General features: G+C 38.6%; 1 protein-coding gene across 1 annotated transcript; it reads left to right on the top strand.

The window, feature by feature from the left end:
• The first annotated feature begins 10273 nt into the window (after window positions 1-10273).
• LOC132911574 (trypsin-2-like) lies at window positions 10274-14172 on the top strand. The gene is made up of 5 exons (XM_060968267.1): window positions 10274-10393; window positions 11099-11267; window positions 12300-12435; window positions 13181-13288; window positions 13743-14172. The coding sequence occupies exons 1-5, from the start codon at window positions 10348-10350 to the stop codon at window positions 14037-14039; spliced, it is 756 nt and encodes a 251-aa protein (XP_060824250.1). The 5' UTR covers window positions 10274-10347; the 3' UTR covers window positions 14040-14172.
• The last annotated feature ends 888 nt before the right edge of the window (window positions 14173-15060 follow it).

The following is a 15060-nucleotide window of genomic DNA, read 5'->3' as shown; positions in this document are numbered from 1 at the left end:
TTATCAATCAGATAGTCGGAACGAGCAAGCTAACTAAATCAAAATATTGAGAGTAAAATTTGGAAATTTCCTATCGGTTCTCCGTGTTCCTCTCCGCGTACTATTACGTGTTTATATGTTTAGGCAACCTTTGAACCAAAAATACTATGCATTGGATCTTTTTTTAAACAAATCGTGTTACTTAAAGAATTAAACTCGGGAGATATTGCAGTCTTTTTGAAAATCAAATAAATTAACTTATAAATTGCTTGAAAAATTGTATCAATTATAACGGACACTTTTTAATCGAAGTACGAATGAAACAACGATTGTCGAGAGAAAATTTGAACAGCGATCTATCAATATCACGGAATATTAAATACATCGTTAAAATTCAATTACGTTAAAAATTATTTCAGTGCGTGTTATTCCATCTACGACTGGGTAATTAGCGAATCGGTATGGAGAAAAGAGAAAAATTTACGGATGTTGCGTATTAGCAGATCAAATGTCAGAAAAATTCCGTTGTCCCATAAGTATATACATATATGCTGCGTACGACGGACAATACGCGAGACCGAAATACAAAAGCTGATTGCCCGCGGGCCAGATGTAACGAAGGCCATTGTACTTACAATAACGTATTGTTTTAGCGCACTACGCTAGAGGCTGTATTGTGGTGTACTCGCTTTAATCATCCATGGTGTAAATAAGCTAACAACCGCATCGAGACGAGGTCAATAAGGGTACCGTCTTACCGCGAATCGAACGTTCGAGCTGCGTATACCGTGTCTAATCGCCGATCTAATTATTCAATTTGCTTCTAGTTAAACTTGATCCCTAGCTTTTTGAACAATCCTCACCGTACGAGCAGTACTATCGCGATTGAGTAAACGTATTTACGGGAAGATACAGACATCCGTATAACGTTGCACTGATCTTCCTTCTAAGACTACTTCTATATGCGATCATTCTATTTATATTTGTCGAAGTGGTCACCACTTCTAAGAAAACTCTACATCTGGTCTTTTAGTTTTCTCAAGCACCGAAGCCATCGACAGCGTATGGACAAAAGACTGCGTCGAAGGCAGACCATAAACAGTACACAGGCAACGTTGGCTTCAGGGTTTTCAGTCATAGGGTAACACTGCTAGCGTGCGGATCTGGATCAGCTCAATTATTATTTTCATTTATTTTTTATTTATTTTAATTTACAATCAACTTTCGTTAGAGAATTTTAAGTAAATTTATCTGGCGTGGTACTATGACATAGTATGTTTGATTCTATATGAATCTAGTGCTTAGGTCTAAGGTGTAACGTCGTTTTAGCCTGCGGATCTGTTCCGACGTGTCGAGTAGTTGAGTAATTAGAGGGTTTTGGTGGTTGTCAACTCTTGTGCTGTGTCTATTGCTGAATTTGGATAATTCTTCTTTAACTGTGGGTATCTCGAGGTCGTGATGTATCGTTTCGTTGCTGACGTACCAAGGTGCGTCTATTGGGGATCTTAAGGTTTACGATTGGAATCGTTGAAGAATTTCCATGTTGGAATTACTCGCTGTTCCCCATAGTTGGATTCGGTAGGTCCAAACAGGTTTTAATATGGCTTTGTATAGTGTAATTTTACATTGCGCGTTTAAGTTGGAACGTCGGCCGACGAGCCAGTAGAATTTTTTAAATTTTGCTTTGAGTTGTTTGGTTTTATCTGAGATATGTTGTTCCCATGTCCATCTTCTGTCCAGAGTCATGCCCAGATATCTGACTGACTCTCTATCTGGAATAGGTATATCGTTTATCGTCACCTGTGGACAGTTTCCTCTCTGTACCCCTCGGGTCAATCTTTGTTTTTAAGGAGAGCCATTTAATTACAAACGTGGCTACGTTCAGCAACCCGTTATGTTCGAGTCCAAGCCCACTGTTGTACATCTCGGGCATCCGTACTCGGATTAAATCATAAACAACTATTTCTCAGATTTATTATTTAAGTACAGCTATAATAAAAAGTCTGGACTAAAGTAGCGGGGACCTTCCCAAACATTCCGAAAGAAAGACCCCTATGTCCTGTCATCTCCGACATATAAATAAACGGCGTCAGTAAACGGTAATTCGCTACAAATATCAATTTGTAACGAGGTTAAGAACCATCACGCGTTTTCAATTATATGCACGAATACGTTTGTCTCAGCTGTGTGAGAATTTATAGTTTACGCCTATGAAGAAAATTGGCGCAGAAACCGCGTAAATCGGACAGACTTACGTTTTATCACGACCGAAGCGCGAGGTCTTGTCAGAAAAGGCGTTTCACGTATTTTCAAAATAATTTTGGACGATAGTCGCATCAAGCGTTTCTTTTCCCGATAGTACAGCCTCTACCCTTGCCAAAACCGAATTTCGCGTAACTTCTAGGTAATTTATCCGAGACGAGTAATCAAATCGAAGAAATTCAAATAGACACGCGCAACAAAGGGAAAGAAGAGAAGCATTCATCCTTTGACGGTTTGACGGAGAACGGAAAGGTCGTGCACGCTTTCCCGTCACGGAAACTGAATTTGAAGGGGTATTTTCAGTTACGAATTACCCCGAAAGTTGACTTCGGATCTTTTCAGCCATTCTACCCTCGTGTACCGTCGCTGAATTTTACTTACAATTTCTATACCCGGTAGCTGCCACTGCTAACATTCCGAGATCGTACAGTGCATAAAAGCGGGCTCGTTGGGAAACGTTCGCGTACGAGTACGAGTACGAGAAGGAAGAACGACCGCCCAAGGCTGCCGTGAAACCTGGGTACATACGTTACGGCGTTTTATTTCGTCATTGTTTTCTCGGAACTTTTCGTCCGCTTCTGCGAACACGCCGCCCGTAAACTTACTATTTCCCTTGACGCAACTTCTTTCACCTACAGGCGACACGTTCCACGCTTTCCTTTATTTTTTCGTCCTGCGTTTCACCCTCTATCCTACTCACTCCTATCGCGACATTCGCTTCTGTCGTTTATCTCCATTTGATTTATTACTTCGTCGCGTAATTTCCGTATCGCAAACTTCACCACGCAAGTTTCCTCGCTTATAAACGGAAGAAACGATACGTTCGCGAGTACGCCTCTTTCGTTTGGTTTTTTAATAACCGATGGCGTTCCGATGGTTTTCGTTCTTCTTTCTTTTTCTTCGCGTGTTACGGGCTTTAGCCGTTCGTAGACGAGTGTGCGTGCAGGAGGAAGTGCTATGCAATGCGGGAAGACACGAGTTTTGCGACGTAATAAATTACTTCCAGCAGCGCGGAACAGATGCACCGCAAAATAAGAGTTTGAACCTTAAACTCTGTTTAAACTTCGGCAACGAGCTGTGCCGCGGCCCCCTGCAGCTGTACGTGTTTATTTAGTCTTAAACGTATGCAAATCGCAATATGGTGTGTGCGGCGACTGAATTTAATGCACGAAGCGCGCGTAGTTACAGCGATAAAGATTCCTTCTTTCAAACTTATATTCCTTCGCCGTGCTTCGATTCAATGAAATCTATAACGACGATGACCCTACGCAAGCCGATTACGAATTAACCGACGTTGCTTTTTAGAGTCGGACATTCGTCGATCCGAGAAAATCTAAAATAACGCGCTTTCTAAAATTGCGCGATTCTTCGGTTGTCCTGTTCGGATGTGCGCCGTTTCGTTATTCGATTTATTGGACAGTTTAATAAGGAAGGGAGTTCAGTCCGTACGACGCTTTGGAAGTATCGTGTAGCCTCGACGTAGAAACTCGGGAGGTACGAAGCGTGGGAGGGGATAAGGGTGGAAAATCCAAATTGCGTCACAAAGCTGCCGAGCAATCAGGTTCACGGTAATCCTCGCGCCTTCGAAGACTTCGCAACAATCCTGCAAGCCAATTATGTATTCAATATGTCTCGTGTTTTAGTTGTTTAAGCGTATCGGTGGTGTTGCTGCCGCGCAGGAAGAATCGCAAGTGTCTAGCGAGTTTCCATTTAATACGTTTACCACATCGTATAATTTATGTCGGGTTTATATGAATTATGGAGAGCGTACGTAGTTACTCTACCACGTAACACAGGTTTCGGTAATACGCAAAAATATTTGCAACACGGTGATTGGCAACTTCTGGTCGAGTTCTTGATGAGTCAAGAAGTTACGCAAATTTTGATATTTACTCATAAAAGTTTGAAAGGAATTAGCATTTTATAATGTATAAACTTTTCGACTGGCGAAAGCTATTTTACGAGGATGGAAGTGGAGGTTGCATAAATAGGTCATTTACGGATACATATACGTGTAAACAGGAAACAATTTTAATATGTAAATAATACTTTTGTTTAACGCGGTTTGAATAACCGATGTTTATAGAACAAAAGTTGACTAGTTCTTCTTATTACCAATGATTTTGCGCGCCTGTAATAGGAGTTTACGTTCGATCATTGGACAAATTGCTCGTTTGATCACGGACTAAAATTTCGTTACAGGCATGTATATACATAAAAGATATAACTTAGAAAAAACGAAGCTGGCACCCCGCTGGGGGTAGCCACCCACATGCTTTATTTATTTTTATTTTATTTTTTTTTCACCAATAAGATATAACACTTTACCAAATGTCCATAAGGACAAATTATAAAAAACCAAAATAAAAAAAAAAGGCATGCATATCGAGAATAAAGCGACAAACATAAAAAGAGCGAACTATGACTTCGTAGTTATCTAATTTACTCGATTTACTCGATTCGTGTCGATTCCGATTCGACTCGCCATATTTTCAAATATCTCTGTTTCAAAATTACTCTTCCCCTTGTACTTCCACGAGAGAAAGAAAGAAATATCGCGGCACGTACGTCTGAAATTTTCGAAATTTTCGGCAATCAACGCCAACGATGGTTTGGAAATCACGTAACCTCGTAGTAATCACGAAATCTTCGACGTTGACCATCGTCGGTAGAAGAAATCCAATCGACGTAGTACCTAAACGGTGGGAGGAACAGGATCGAAGATGAACTAATAGCGAACTGGACGAGAAAAGACAAACTTTGGACGGCAAGAAGGAGAAGAAACAAGAAACGAGAAGACGCACGGGCAGGTACGAGGGGAAGATGCAGGAAGCAGAAAATAGCGGCGGTTGGCCGAAGAATTCTTCCAGGATGGCACTCGTTAGTCCTTTCACGGCAGACTTACGGCGATCTGTCGCCTTGGTCACACATTTTGCCTCCCATTCTTTCCGTTCAAATTACGTTGGCAATCTTCTCGTCGACGAATTCTCGCTTCGAGCTACTGGAAAATTTTGACGTCGCTGTATCAATAGCTCCGCTTTGCCGGCTGACGATTCCGTTGATACTAACATCGATCGAAAGATTGCTTTCGAGTCTGCTCATTCGCACCATTGAAGATAAAAACAATTTCTCGAAAGATTTAAACTTTTAAAAAATAATTGATAAGTTGACAAAGTTCTTTATTAAGACGAACAATATTTTAATATCTTCGATACCGTGATATTATGGCGAGCAGTGTTTAAAGAATGTTTTACTTCAAGACCACATATGCAATTTCGATGTGTAACGTGGAACTGATCGATGACATATAGAATCTTAAAAATCGTTCAGACTTCGATTATGAAATAGAAACGGTAGGTGAAAAACACGATAAAAGGTATTTATCTTTTACAGAGAAATAATTTTGAAATTCAATATGCTGTCGATCAATTCCACGTTACTACCGTCTTATTTGATTTTAAGATTAAATACGCTGAAAGATATTACCAACGACCAAACTAAATTAAATAGTGTAATTAACACTTAAACTGATATTCGTTTCTTACAAAACATTATGGATTTATCAGATATTCTGAAAAAGGCTTCGAATCTATCGTTCTCTTCTTCGACCATTCCACACTAGGGAACCGTTTCTTTGCAGTCGCTAGGTCGCATAAACGTAAAAAATATCCACGATGATGGACTTTACTTTCCGCGTTTATCGAATGACATCGTCGTACCCAGAAATCTTAACACCCAAATAACGAACGATCCGTTTTCAGTCTACGACGTACAAACTACCGGAGCTTCCATCCTTTCTAAATTATCCGATATTTCGAAAAACGACCTCGACGATTGCTACGAAAACTGAATCACCTTCTTCTCGAACCTTTCGCGAAGCTTCTCGCGCGCTGGCGGTAAGTTGCAGGAAGTTTGGTCGCGAAAGTCTCGTCGATTCTTGACAGGCGGCCGGTTTCATCTCCGTGACATATTCAATCAGGATCGTAGGTTGTATCGGCGACGGGAGTTTCGGGTTTGCGACGGGACGAAAGTTCGTAAGCTATCCAAAGGATGAGCACAGGCTGCCAGAGACACGTATCTTACGCTGGCATCAGCGAGATTTGGCAAATCTGGTAGGCTTGGATGGGAAGGGTAGCTCGGGTCGAGGTTTCGGCGGATGGGTCGCACTGGCAGAGATTTGATTTATATGTTAATCGCTGGTGGCGAGACCGATGTCGGCGAGTGCACAGCCTGTCGTGTTACTCTTTTATTCCGTCGTAACAATCCTCGAAATATGGCGTATAAGTAGACAGCGCTGCCTGCTGTCGCGCGATCCGCATATCCCTGGGTATTGCGGAACATTTGACCTGGTACAGTTTCTGCTATCTTAAAGATATTGCTACGAGATGTCGAATCTATTTTTGCTTCTCGATTAAAATATTTATATACCGGGTCTTTTCTTTTCTTTTTTATGCGAATGGTTTGCTTTCGAAGTTTTACGTCTGATGCGTTTGGGAGTTGTTGCGTTTAACCCTGGCGCGGAAAAAATAGAGCTACCAACGTTCTAAAAAAATCTTTAGCGTAAAATTGAAGCAAGAGACCACGTTATATCGATAATGATTTTTTTTTTATCATCTTTAAAATGAAGCCATTTTCCAACGATATCCAACTTTGTGCTTTTACATAGAATTTAACACGTATGTAGTTTCTTTGGTTTACTTCTTTGTTCTTCTTTCTTATTTATTAACTTCCAATTCCGTGATTAGAGATGTTTCCGCTTAAGATACGATTCCGCTGACGGGTTAAAGTATCGCCGCGTATGTAGTGTCCGTAAATCTAATTACGCACTCGCCAGTTCGTCGACTGACTAAGCGCTTTGTGAAAACAGTCGTAGCAAAGGCGACTAAGAACGTTCTCTGACACGGTACTTCTGCTTTCAACGCGAACGTTCGAAAGTGTTCCCTTAAAGGCGGAACATTTCACGTTTCTTCGTGCCTTATCCGGAGCAGCGCGACTCGTTCCGCTCGATCGTAAGTCCGGCTTTCAACTCGTTTTACCTGTGAAATAATTGCAGCAAGAATTTCTATTAGAGAAGTTCTGCCGTGGAATAAGCGAGGTTATCGTCGAAGGGGAAAAAAGCGGATGGAGCGGCCATCGAAAGTCGGCCGGATCGAAAACTAATTAATTAGCAATGAACCAGACGATGTCGATGGAATCTTTGCTACTAAAGCTATGGGACTCGCGCTCGATTCCTCTTCCAGTTGTCTTCACGGTTTCGCTTCTCTTTGCGGATTAAAAGTCCCGAGGAACGTCAGTAGGAAAACGAATCGAGCTATCGGTCGAAGAATTCGAACATCGTTTCGATCGTCATCGATGAAAACCAATTTTACCGATCTTCCTCTTCTGCCACGTCTGGCTAACTGGTAACGAGATAACGGGGCACGAGGAAACTGTCGTGTAAGTCGATCGATTCGCTCTAATCCTCGATGCGGTTATAAAAAGGAAATCTTATCGAAACTGTCCTAAATATTTCACACTTTTTCGCTTATCGACCGTGACTGATTTTTTACTAAATAAACAAGATACGTATCTCCGATCGATGCATCGTGCGCAGTCGGAGCAATAGAGTACAGCGATAACATTGAAGTATCTCGATTGACTGCAATGATTTGGACGAACAAAACGACAGAAAAATACAGATGAAATTAATCGGTGAATAATTTGATTTCAACATCGAGAGACACAAATATGAAAGATACGATAATCGTTTGGCAGTGGTTGTACGTGGTTACGAAACGTGTCACTGGCTCTTTATCGCGTTTCTATCGATTAACGGGGCTTCTGGAAAATGCGTTTTCTCGCGAAAAGCTGACAAGGGTGCGAGGTAGAGCGCCCTGTTGTACGTGTTTTGTTCCTAGCGTTAGATACTATTATGGTGATCGAATCTGGTGGACTGTGTTAGACACAGCATATCCGTAGTAATGCGATGAACGATAATCGCATTTCGTATTACAGTATACAAGTAGTAGTAGCGCAGAAGGATAAGAAGAAAAAATAGCGTAAAGATGTTAGAGAGATGGAATCGTAGATACGAAGTAAATTAAACTAAGGATGTTAAGATACGAGCAGAGTAATAACGTTGTAACGAAGCTTTGATCTTCGTAAACAAACAACAACGTAAAAACAGATGGATAAAGAATTCTGAAAATCGAAGCGCGAATCTTTACCGCGAAGGAAACGTTGTATTATCGTGCCGTGGTCGTTTTATCGAGAAATAAAATGTAACCTATGATCGATCGAAGGAAGATTAATAAAAAAAGAACACGATTAATTTTGATTGCAATTAAAATTCGATGACAAAGTGTACAAAGCTGCCGGGGAAACCGATTACACAATTGACTTTTAGAATTGCTACAAGCTAATACACATTGGTTGCGTTGCGCTTTATTTCATGGAATCGTGGGGTGCGGCAATCGGTCGTTGCAGGATGTTTAATCGCAGGACAATCGTTAGCGATCCATATATTTGCTGACAAAATGTGTAAATCAACGTGTGCAATTAGCCTTCAAATTCTAACGACCAACCGCGAACGAGCAATCGGTCCCCGGTTGCTAATAACATCCTATGAAAATAGCGACACTGTCAATTGCAAATTTAAATAAATCAGGATGTTTAAAGATGATTTAGGTTTATTACAGATAAAAAATGTCGATATATCGAGATCGTATATTTTCGCCAGTCGTTGAAGCAATTAAGCTAAATTGGAATATGCCGAAAAGCGTGACGTAATGATATAAAATGACAGAAAAAGGAAGTCCAACATATTTTATGACTCTAACGATTTTTCCAGAAATATCAAGCTAAAATTTCATTCGCAAAAGGGCAAATCTTACGTTCAATGTAATATATCGATTTTTATATATCGTTATGTATATATTTATATAAACTTGAATATAGACGGACTATTATTGTTTCAATTTAAAATTAATCTTCGGTAAAAGATATTAACACAGAGGGTGCAATAATAATTTATTTAGCGGTTGTAATATTTTAATCGATTTCTTTATTCATAGTTCGGAGTTTGTCGTTTCGATTCCATTCAACTTCAATTTCATCGACCAACAAATTATTTTTTGACACGAAACTTGCTTGTTAATGTATCATTACCTACGCGAGTATGTACTACAACAGTAAATAATTTGCCTATAGAATCTATTTCTATACTGTAAAATTGTGCGTGAATTATCGTGTCTTTTACGAAATTTCGTAATTTTGTATAAATATTTTAAAAGTAAAGGGATGAAAGACGAGGGGATTTAAATGTCCGGCAGCTTCAAATTTCCACGAACCAAAAACGTTCCTTCTATCATTTCTTCTCTTCTTAATTTTCATATTACCTATCTGAGAAATTTATTTATTTATAAGAAATTGCAAGATCCAAACATGTACGAAAAATACACAGCTAATGTAGACAAAGTAAAGTGGAAAATCGTTATTTCGAATTTATTTCGTCGTTCGTGTTTACAAAGATATGAATTCGTGTAAAAATCCTCAGTCTACGTGTTACATACTACACCCAGCCACGCAGCTTATAATTCGCGTTTGTAACGCGAGCGTGCTTATAAGAAAAAGATGGAAAATTTGCGCAGCAGCAAGGAAAATTCGATTCTTCAGGAGATTTTATCGTAATAACGCAGCATGGTTCGAGCAATCTGTCGCGAAAGCTCGTTGCAAGACCGAGTTTCATTGTGATCAGAAAACGTGCACAGGGGAGAACGTGCAGCAAGATCATTGAAAATTCCTTATCGGGTGAAGTGTGCGCTTATTCAAAATCCTATCGCGCCTCCCGCATACTGCGACGCGACTCTTATCTCGTGATATCGTTGCAATCACGTTTGCGAAAAGGCACAGCTATTCTTCTCCTACGCCATCCGCCATCCCCCTTGTCCCCTATGCTTTCTTTCCCCGCTCATCCCTTGTAACTACGACATTACGAATGTCTGCACCATGTGCTACTTGGGCAAAACACGGTGCATTGTCTTCAGATAAGGATTTTTCGCTGAATCAGTGTAGCAAGTTTTCCGTATAAAAGCCGTTCGCTACGCGCAATCTTCATATTGTTCTAAGATGTTGCGAACTATTTTACTCGCTGCTTTCATCGTCGGCTGCCTTGGTGAGTGCGGGCAAAGGGATTTCCACCGTCCTTTAATTCTTTTATACTTATTATCCCTACAAATCGCTTTACAAACGTATCATTTCTTTCCTGCTTTTCACGCTGTGTAATTACATCGTAACGTACGAAAGTAAAATAGACAGGAGTAATGATCGAATCGAAATTTTGAAGCTGCCTTTAATATATATTTTATAGACTATAAGAAATTAATAATTTTTTGGTTTTCATGCAGTAATTATCGTAGAGCAATCGTAGAGGCTCGATGGAAAAATTGAATTGAAATCTTACAACTGCTTTCGTCGTACGCTTTATAGAATGTTCCAAATAAGTTCCTTTTCTGATTCGCGCTGTGTAATTAGATACGATTGCTGCATGTGATGTATCGATGCGAGGGTGAAATAGAAAGGGATGCGCGTGTGTTTTTTTCATCCCTTTAAACGTTTTAAAAATGTTCTTAAAAAAAAAAAAAAAAATGCTTCTCGCAGCAGTCAACTATTGCTATTTTTAAATTTTAACTAAGGTATTTTTAAAAGATTCGCGTGTTTAGATCCATAACGGGTCGTTTTCATCATGTCGTATTAAAATCCTTCTCTCATAACCATCAAGTGGTATTACAATCAAAAGAATAAGAAATATCGCTACCTATCTATCGTGTTTTTCTCTAATGAACCTCCTTACTTCATTTTCTCTAATTTAATGCCACAGGCTCCGTGCCGAAGCCGCTCCCTCCGTTTCCGGACTCTCGAATCATCGGAGGAAGCCAGGTCGACATAGGTCAACATCCGCATCAACTAAGTTTGCAAACTAGCGGACACATTTGCGGTGGCTCGATCATCAGTAGTAATTGGGCCATCACTGCAGCTCATTGCGTGGGGTAATAACACAAATACATAAAGTTAACAGTAATGCGTGCGTTAAGCAACCGTGAATAAACGTCTGCTTCGCATTGGTGGCGTATGAATCTTCCGGACCAAAACGTAGTAATCTCGACTTTGATTGCGTTCAACGAACTTTAATTGAATTTATCCTTCGCGCGTTAATCTCTTGGCTTATCCATTAAATCGATATTTTGCGGACGAAATGCTAAAATTAATTAACAGGAAAACCGTTTATCGTAGGAAGAATTTAGCTAGGGATTTTTTCATAAAATTCAATTTATATACATTCTATTGATACAGGGTGTCGCGGGAATGTTTTCAACTAAGATCGTGTTCCATTGAAAGTAAATTAAAATATTTTCTATCGTTATTTTTAGAATTCTCAAATCATTTTGTTCGTTTATTTCGAATTTGTTGAACTCAACCACTTCTAATACAGTTGTCTAAAATTCGATTACGAGACCTTTCGATTTCTATGTTTCATCTAGAACGCCGCGATACCAATTGAAAGTTAGAAAATAATAATCAATTACATTGGAAACGAATATACTTATAGTAAAATTAAAGCTCTTTTTCGCGCTTTAATCTGTAACACGAAGAACAGAATTACAGGAATTACAGTCGTTCAAATTCCTCAACTACACGGCAACGTCACAATTTCGTTGTAACGACGTTATATTATACTCGTCAACGAGTCGATGTTACTTTTACTTTGCCATTTCGAATAATCGAATTCGGCGAACACCGGGATGAAGTACCATGATACGATCATACGGATGATCCGGGTATTTTCGCGCATCGGAATGTTCACTGGCTCATTACGATAATAATTATTAAAGCTATCGCGATATTAAATCGGCTTTGTGGCTCGCATTCCATTCCGATTGCCGGCCATTATGCAATAACAATAAGGTCGTTAAACACCATACGCATATTTTGGAAAACCAACAAAGTGCATTTCGTTGTATGTACATCGTGTACGAAGGAAATCCGGGCTGGTTGGTATTTTGACGTTCTATCGATTACAGATCAGCTCCGAGCCGATATACTATACGAGTTGGTAGCAGTCACAAAGACTTGGGCACTGGTTATGGAATAAAAAAAATCATTCGACACCCTAAGTACGATCCGCGAACCATCGATTTTGATGTCGCTCTTTTGGAGGTACGTAGAAAAAATATTGCATATTATAAAACGATTATGACAGGTAAATTGCGTGAAAGATGCCGATTCTGAATTTTCCATACAAAAATCGTCGAAAGTAAAATATCATATGTATGTATTTATGTAAAATGTCATATGTATATGTACATGAAATATCAGACGTATACATATGTATGTGAAATAAACGAATTTGAATTTTCAATATCTATCGAGTAAACGTATACTAACGTACGAAAGACGCTCGGTTGACAAAATATCGTCAATAATAAATCGCGTTAAATTAAAAAAATACGCATAAAACTTAACACTCTTGTTATTACATACAAGATGTACATGACACTGTATCAATGCTGTAGAACGATATAAGGAAATAGAGAAAAGCAATGACAGAATGAAGATGATAGAGACTAAAATATTATCTATCGAGAATGAGATATTTATTTTAATTATCGCTACGGATTTCGAACGAAGCATCGAACGTGTCTTTAGTTTGTTGATTAACTGCGATTAGTATCGCTGTTATGTGATAGTCAGAAGTACTTGTTTGTAATTAAATTAAGAGAATCGTTTCAATAACATATTATGTTATAATTAATTGTAATACTTTGACATGTAAAAGTCTCGATATCACCTACCTGTTGTGATTTTTTTAGTTTAGTTTGAATACAATTTTTTCATATTATTCGATCATTTAATTTAGTAGCAAAGAACTGTTGAACTTAATGCGATAAAAATTGTGATTCAGATTAATGGCACAATCAAGTTTGGTGCGAATGTGCAACCTATAGAACCGGCAAACACGGAACCTTTGTACGATAAGATAATGAACGTGACTGGATGGGGTGCGCTTAAGGTATGTCGATCGACCATTTAACTTTCAAACGAGAGTAAACTATTTATGTGAAAAATCATTTGTTGTTCAATGTACGTACAACTGTTACTCTTTAAAACAAGCTCTTGTCTTACTTTCTTAAAAGATTTCTTAATACCCTAATCGAGGAACTTTCTAAAAAGAAATTTATAGGACTATGGTAAACGCGATAGTTGAATCGTAACGAAACCTTTATTTACAATATTTTGTAAATATAAAGATGATAAAGTTATTAAAGAACTATATATACATATATATTATAAATATCAACTTAAATTTCATATTGAGAAGCAATAATTATTAGATATACTAACCAGTATTTTTCCAAACTTATAGTATCTATACTATTTTTCACGTAAAATTAATAAAAGTTAATTGCTCAAAATTCATCTTCCTCGCTTAAATTAAATAAAAATTAATTCCCGAATGGTTACAGGAAGGTGGATCGACTTCTGCACAGTTGATGAGAGTATCGGTTCCGATAGTCAGAAAATCAGAGTGTGCAGATGCTTACAGGTACATGAACGAGATCACCGATAGAATGATATGCGCCGGTTACACCTCAGGTGGAAAGGATGCCTGCCAAGGTGACTCTGGAGGACCTTTGACGGCTGATGGAATCCTGTATGGACTCGTGTCCTGGGGCTATGGGTGCGCCAAACCCAAATATCCTGGTGTTTACACGAACGTTGCTAATCTACGGTCCTGGATCAAGACCCACAGTGGAGTTTAAAAAATAATTATCCTTAAATTGTAATTAAAATACAATGTAGTCGATAAAATACTACGTGGCTAAAATAATATTCCTAAAGTATTATTCATATCTTAAGGAGAGAATGTATTATACTTTTGATAAATATTTTTCTGTAAACGTTATTGCGTAAATATAATTAAATAAAATAAGAGTGAGTGATTCAATGTTCAAAATACCAGTTTAATATGTATGTGAGTACAAAGTGGAATGTGAATGTGTTCTCTTGAGGTGAATTTTCTGATTGATTCGTATGGAATGTGTTCTTTTTAGAATACCAAGTATTAAATTTCATCCAACGGTTGCTGGTTAGCAGCTACATCGAAGAAGAAACACTTTGCAGTAATAAGCATGCATCGAACGTTAGTGACTACAGACAGTTGATACTTATCAATTTGTAACGAATTGTACGTTACTGATTACATAAACTTAACGTTTGAGGAAGGTTGTGTAAGCGTTAAGACAGTCCAATGCTGGTTCGTGCAACTCAAGGCTGGTAATTTTTCGTTTGAAAATTAACCAAAGCAAGCGTAATCGACAATAGACTAGCGCTATCGAGCAATGTCATCAATAATAAGTTTTTAAGGAAACAGTACTGAAATTAGTTCATTAGTTGTTGCAATTGGATCATTATCAGGCACGAGCGCAAAATTCGAACGATCAATCGTTTGCTTTATAACTTGGATCTTTCATCGCAGCTTGTAATAGGAAAACAGAAGCACATGTTCGCAAATTTTATTCGAACCTAATATATCATTTTCCGCAAGATATATTTTTCTTTCTGATATTCTGTCATATTATTATCTGCCATATTAGAACAACTTGGAAAAGGAAATAGCAACGGACTGTACGAAGGTACTTTTGCTTTAGTTATTCCGTTATAATCGTAAAACAGAGCGACAGCAATCGCTTCACAAAGGGAGAATACAATATTGACGTTCGACGACAGATTGACGGATGAAATAGTTTGTTTAACCGCGAAATGCTTTTTACGTTTGGCTAC

Source organism: Bombus pascuorum, chromosome 1 (genome assembly GCF_905332965.1).
Source record: "Bombus pascuorum chromosome 1, iyBomPasc1.1, whole genome shotgun sequence".
Lineage (NCBI taxonomy): Eukaryota > Metazoa > Arthropoda > Insecta > Hymenoptera > Apidae > Bombus > Bombus pascuorum.
Note: the sequence above shows the minus strand (reverse complement) of the source record. Positions and strands in the feature narration are given on the sequence as shown.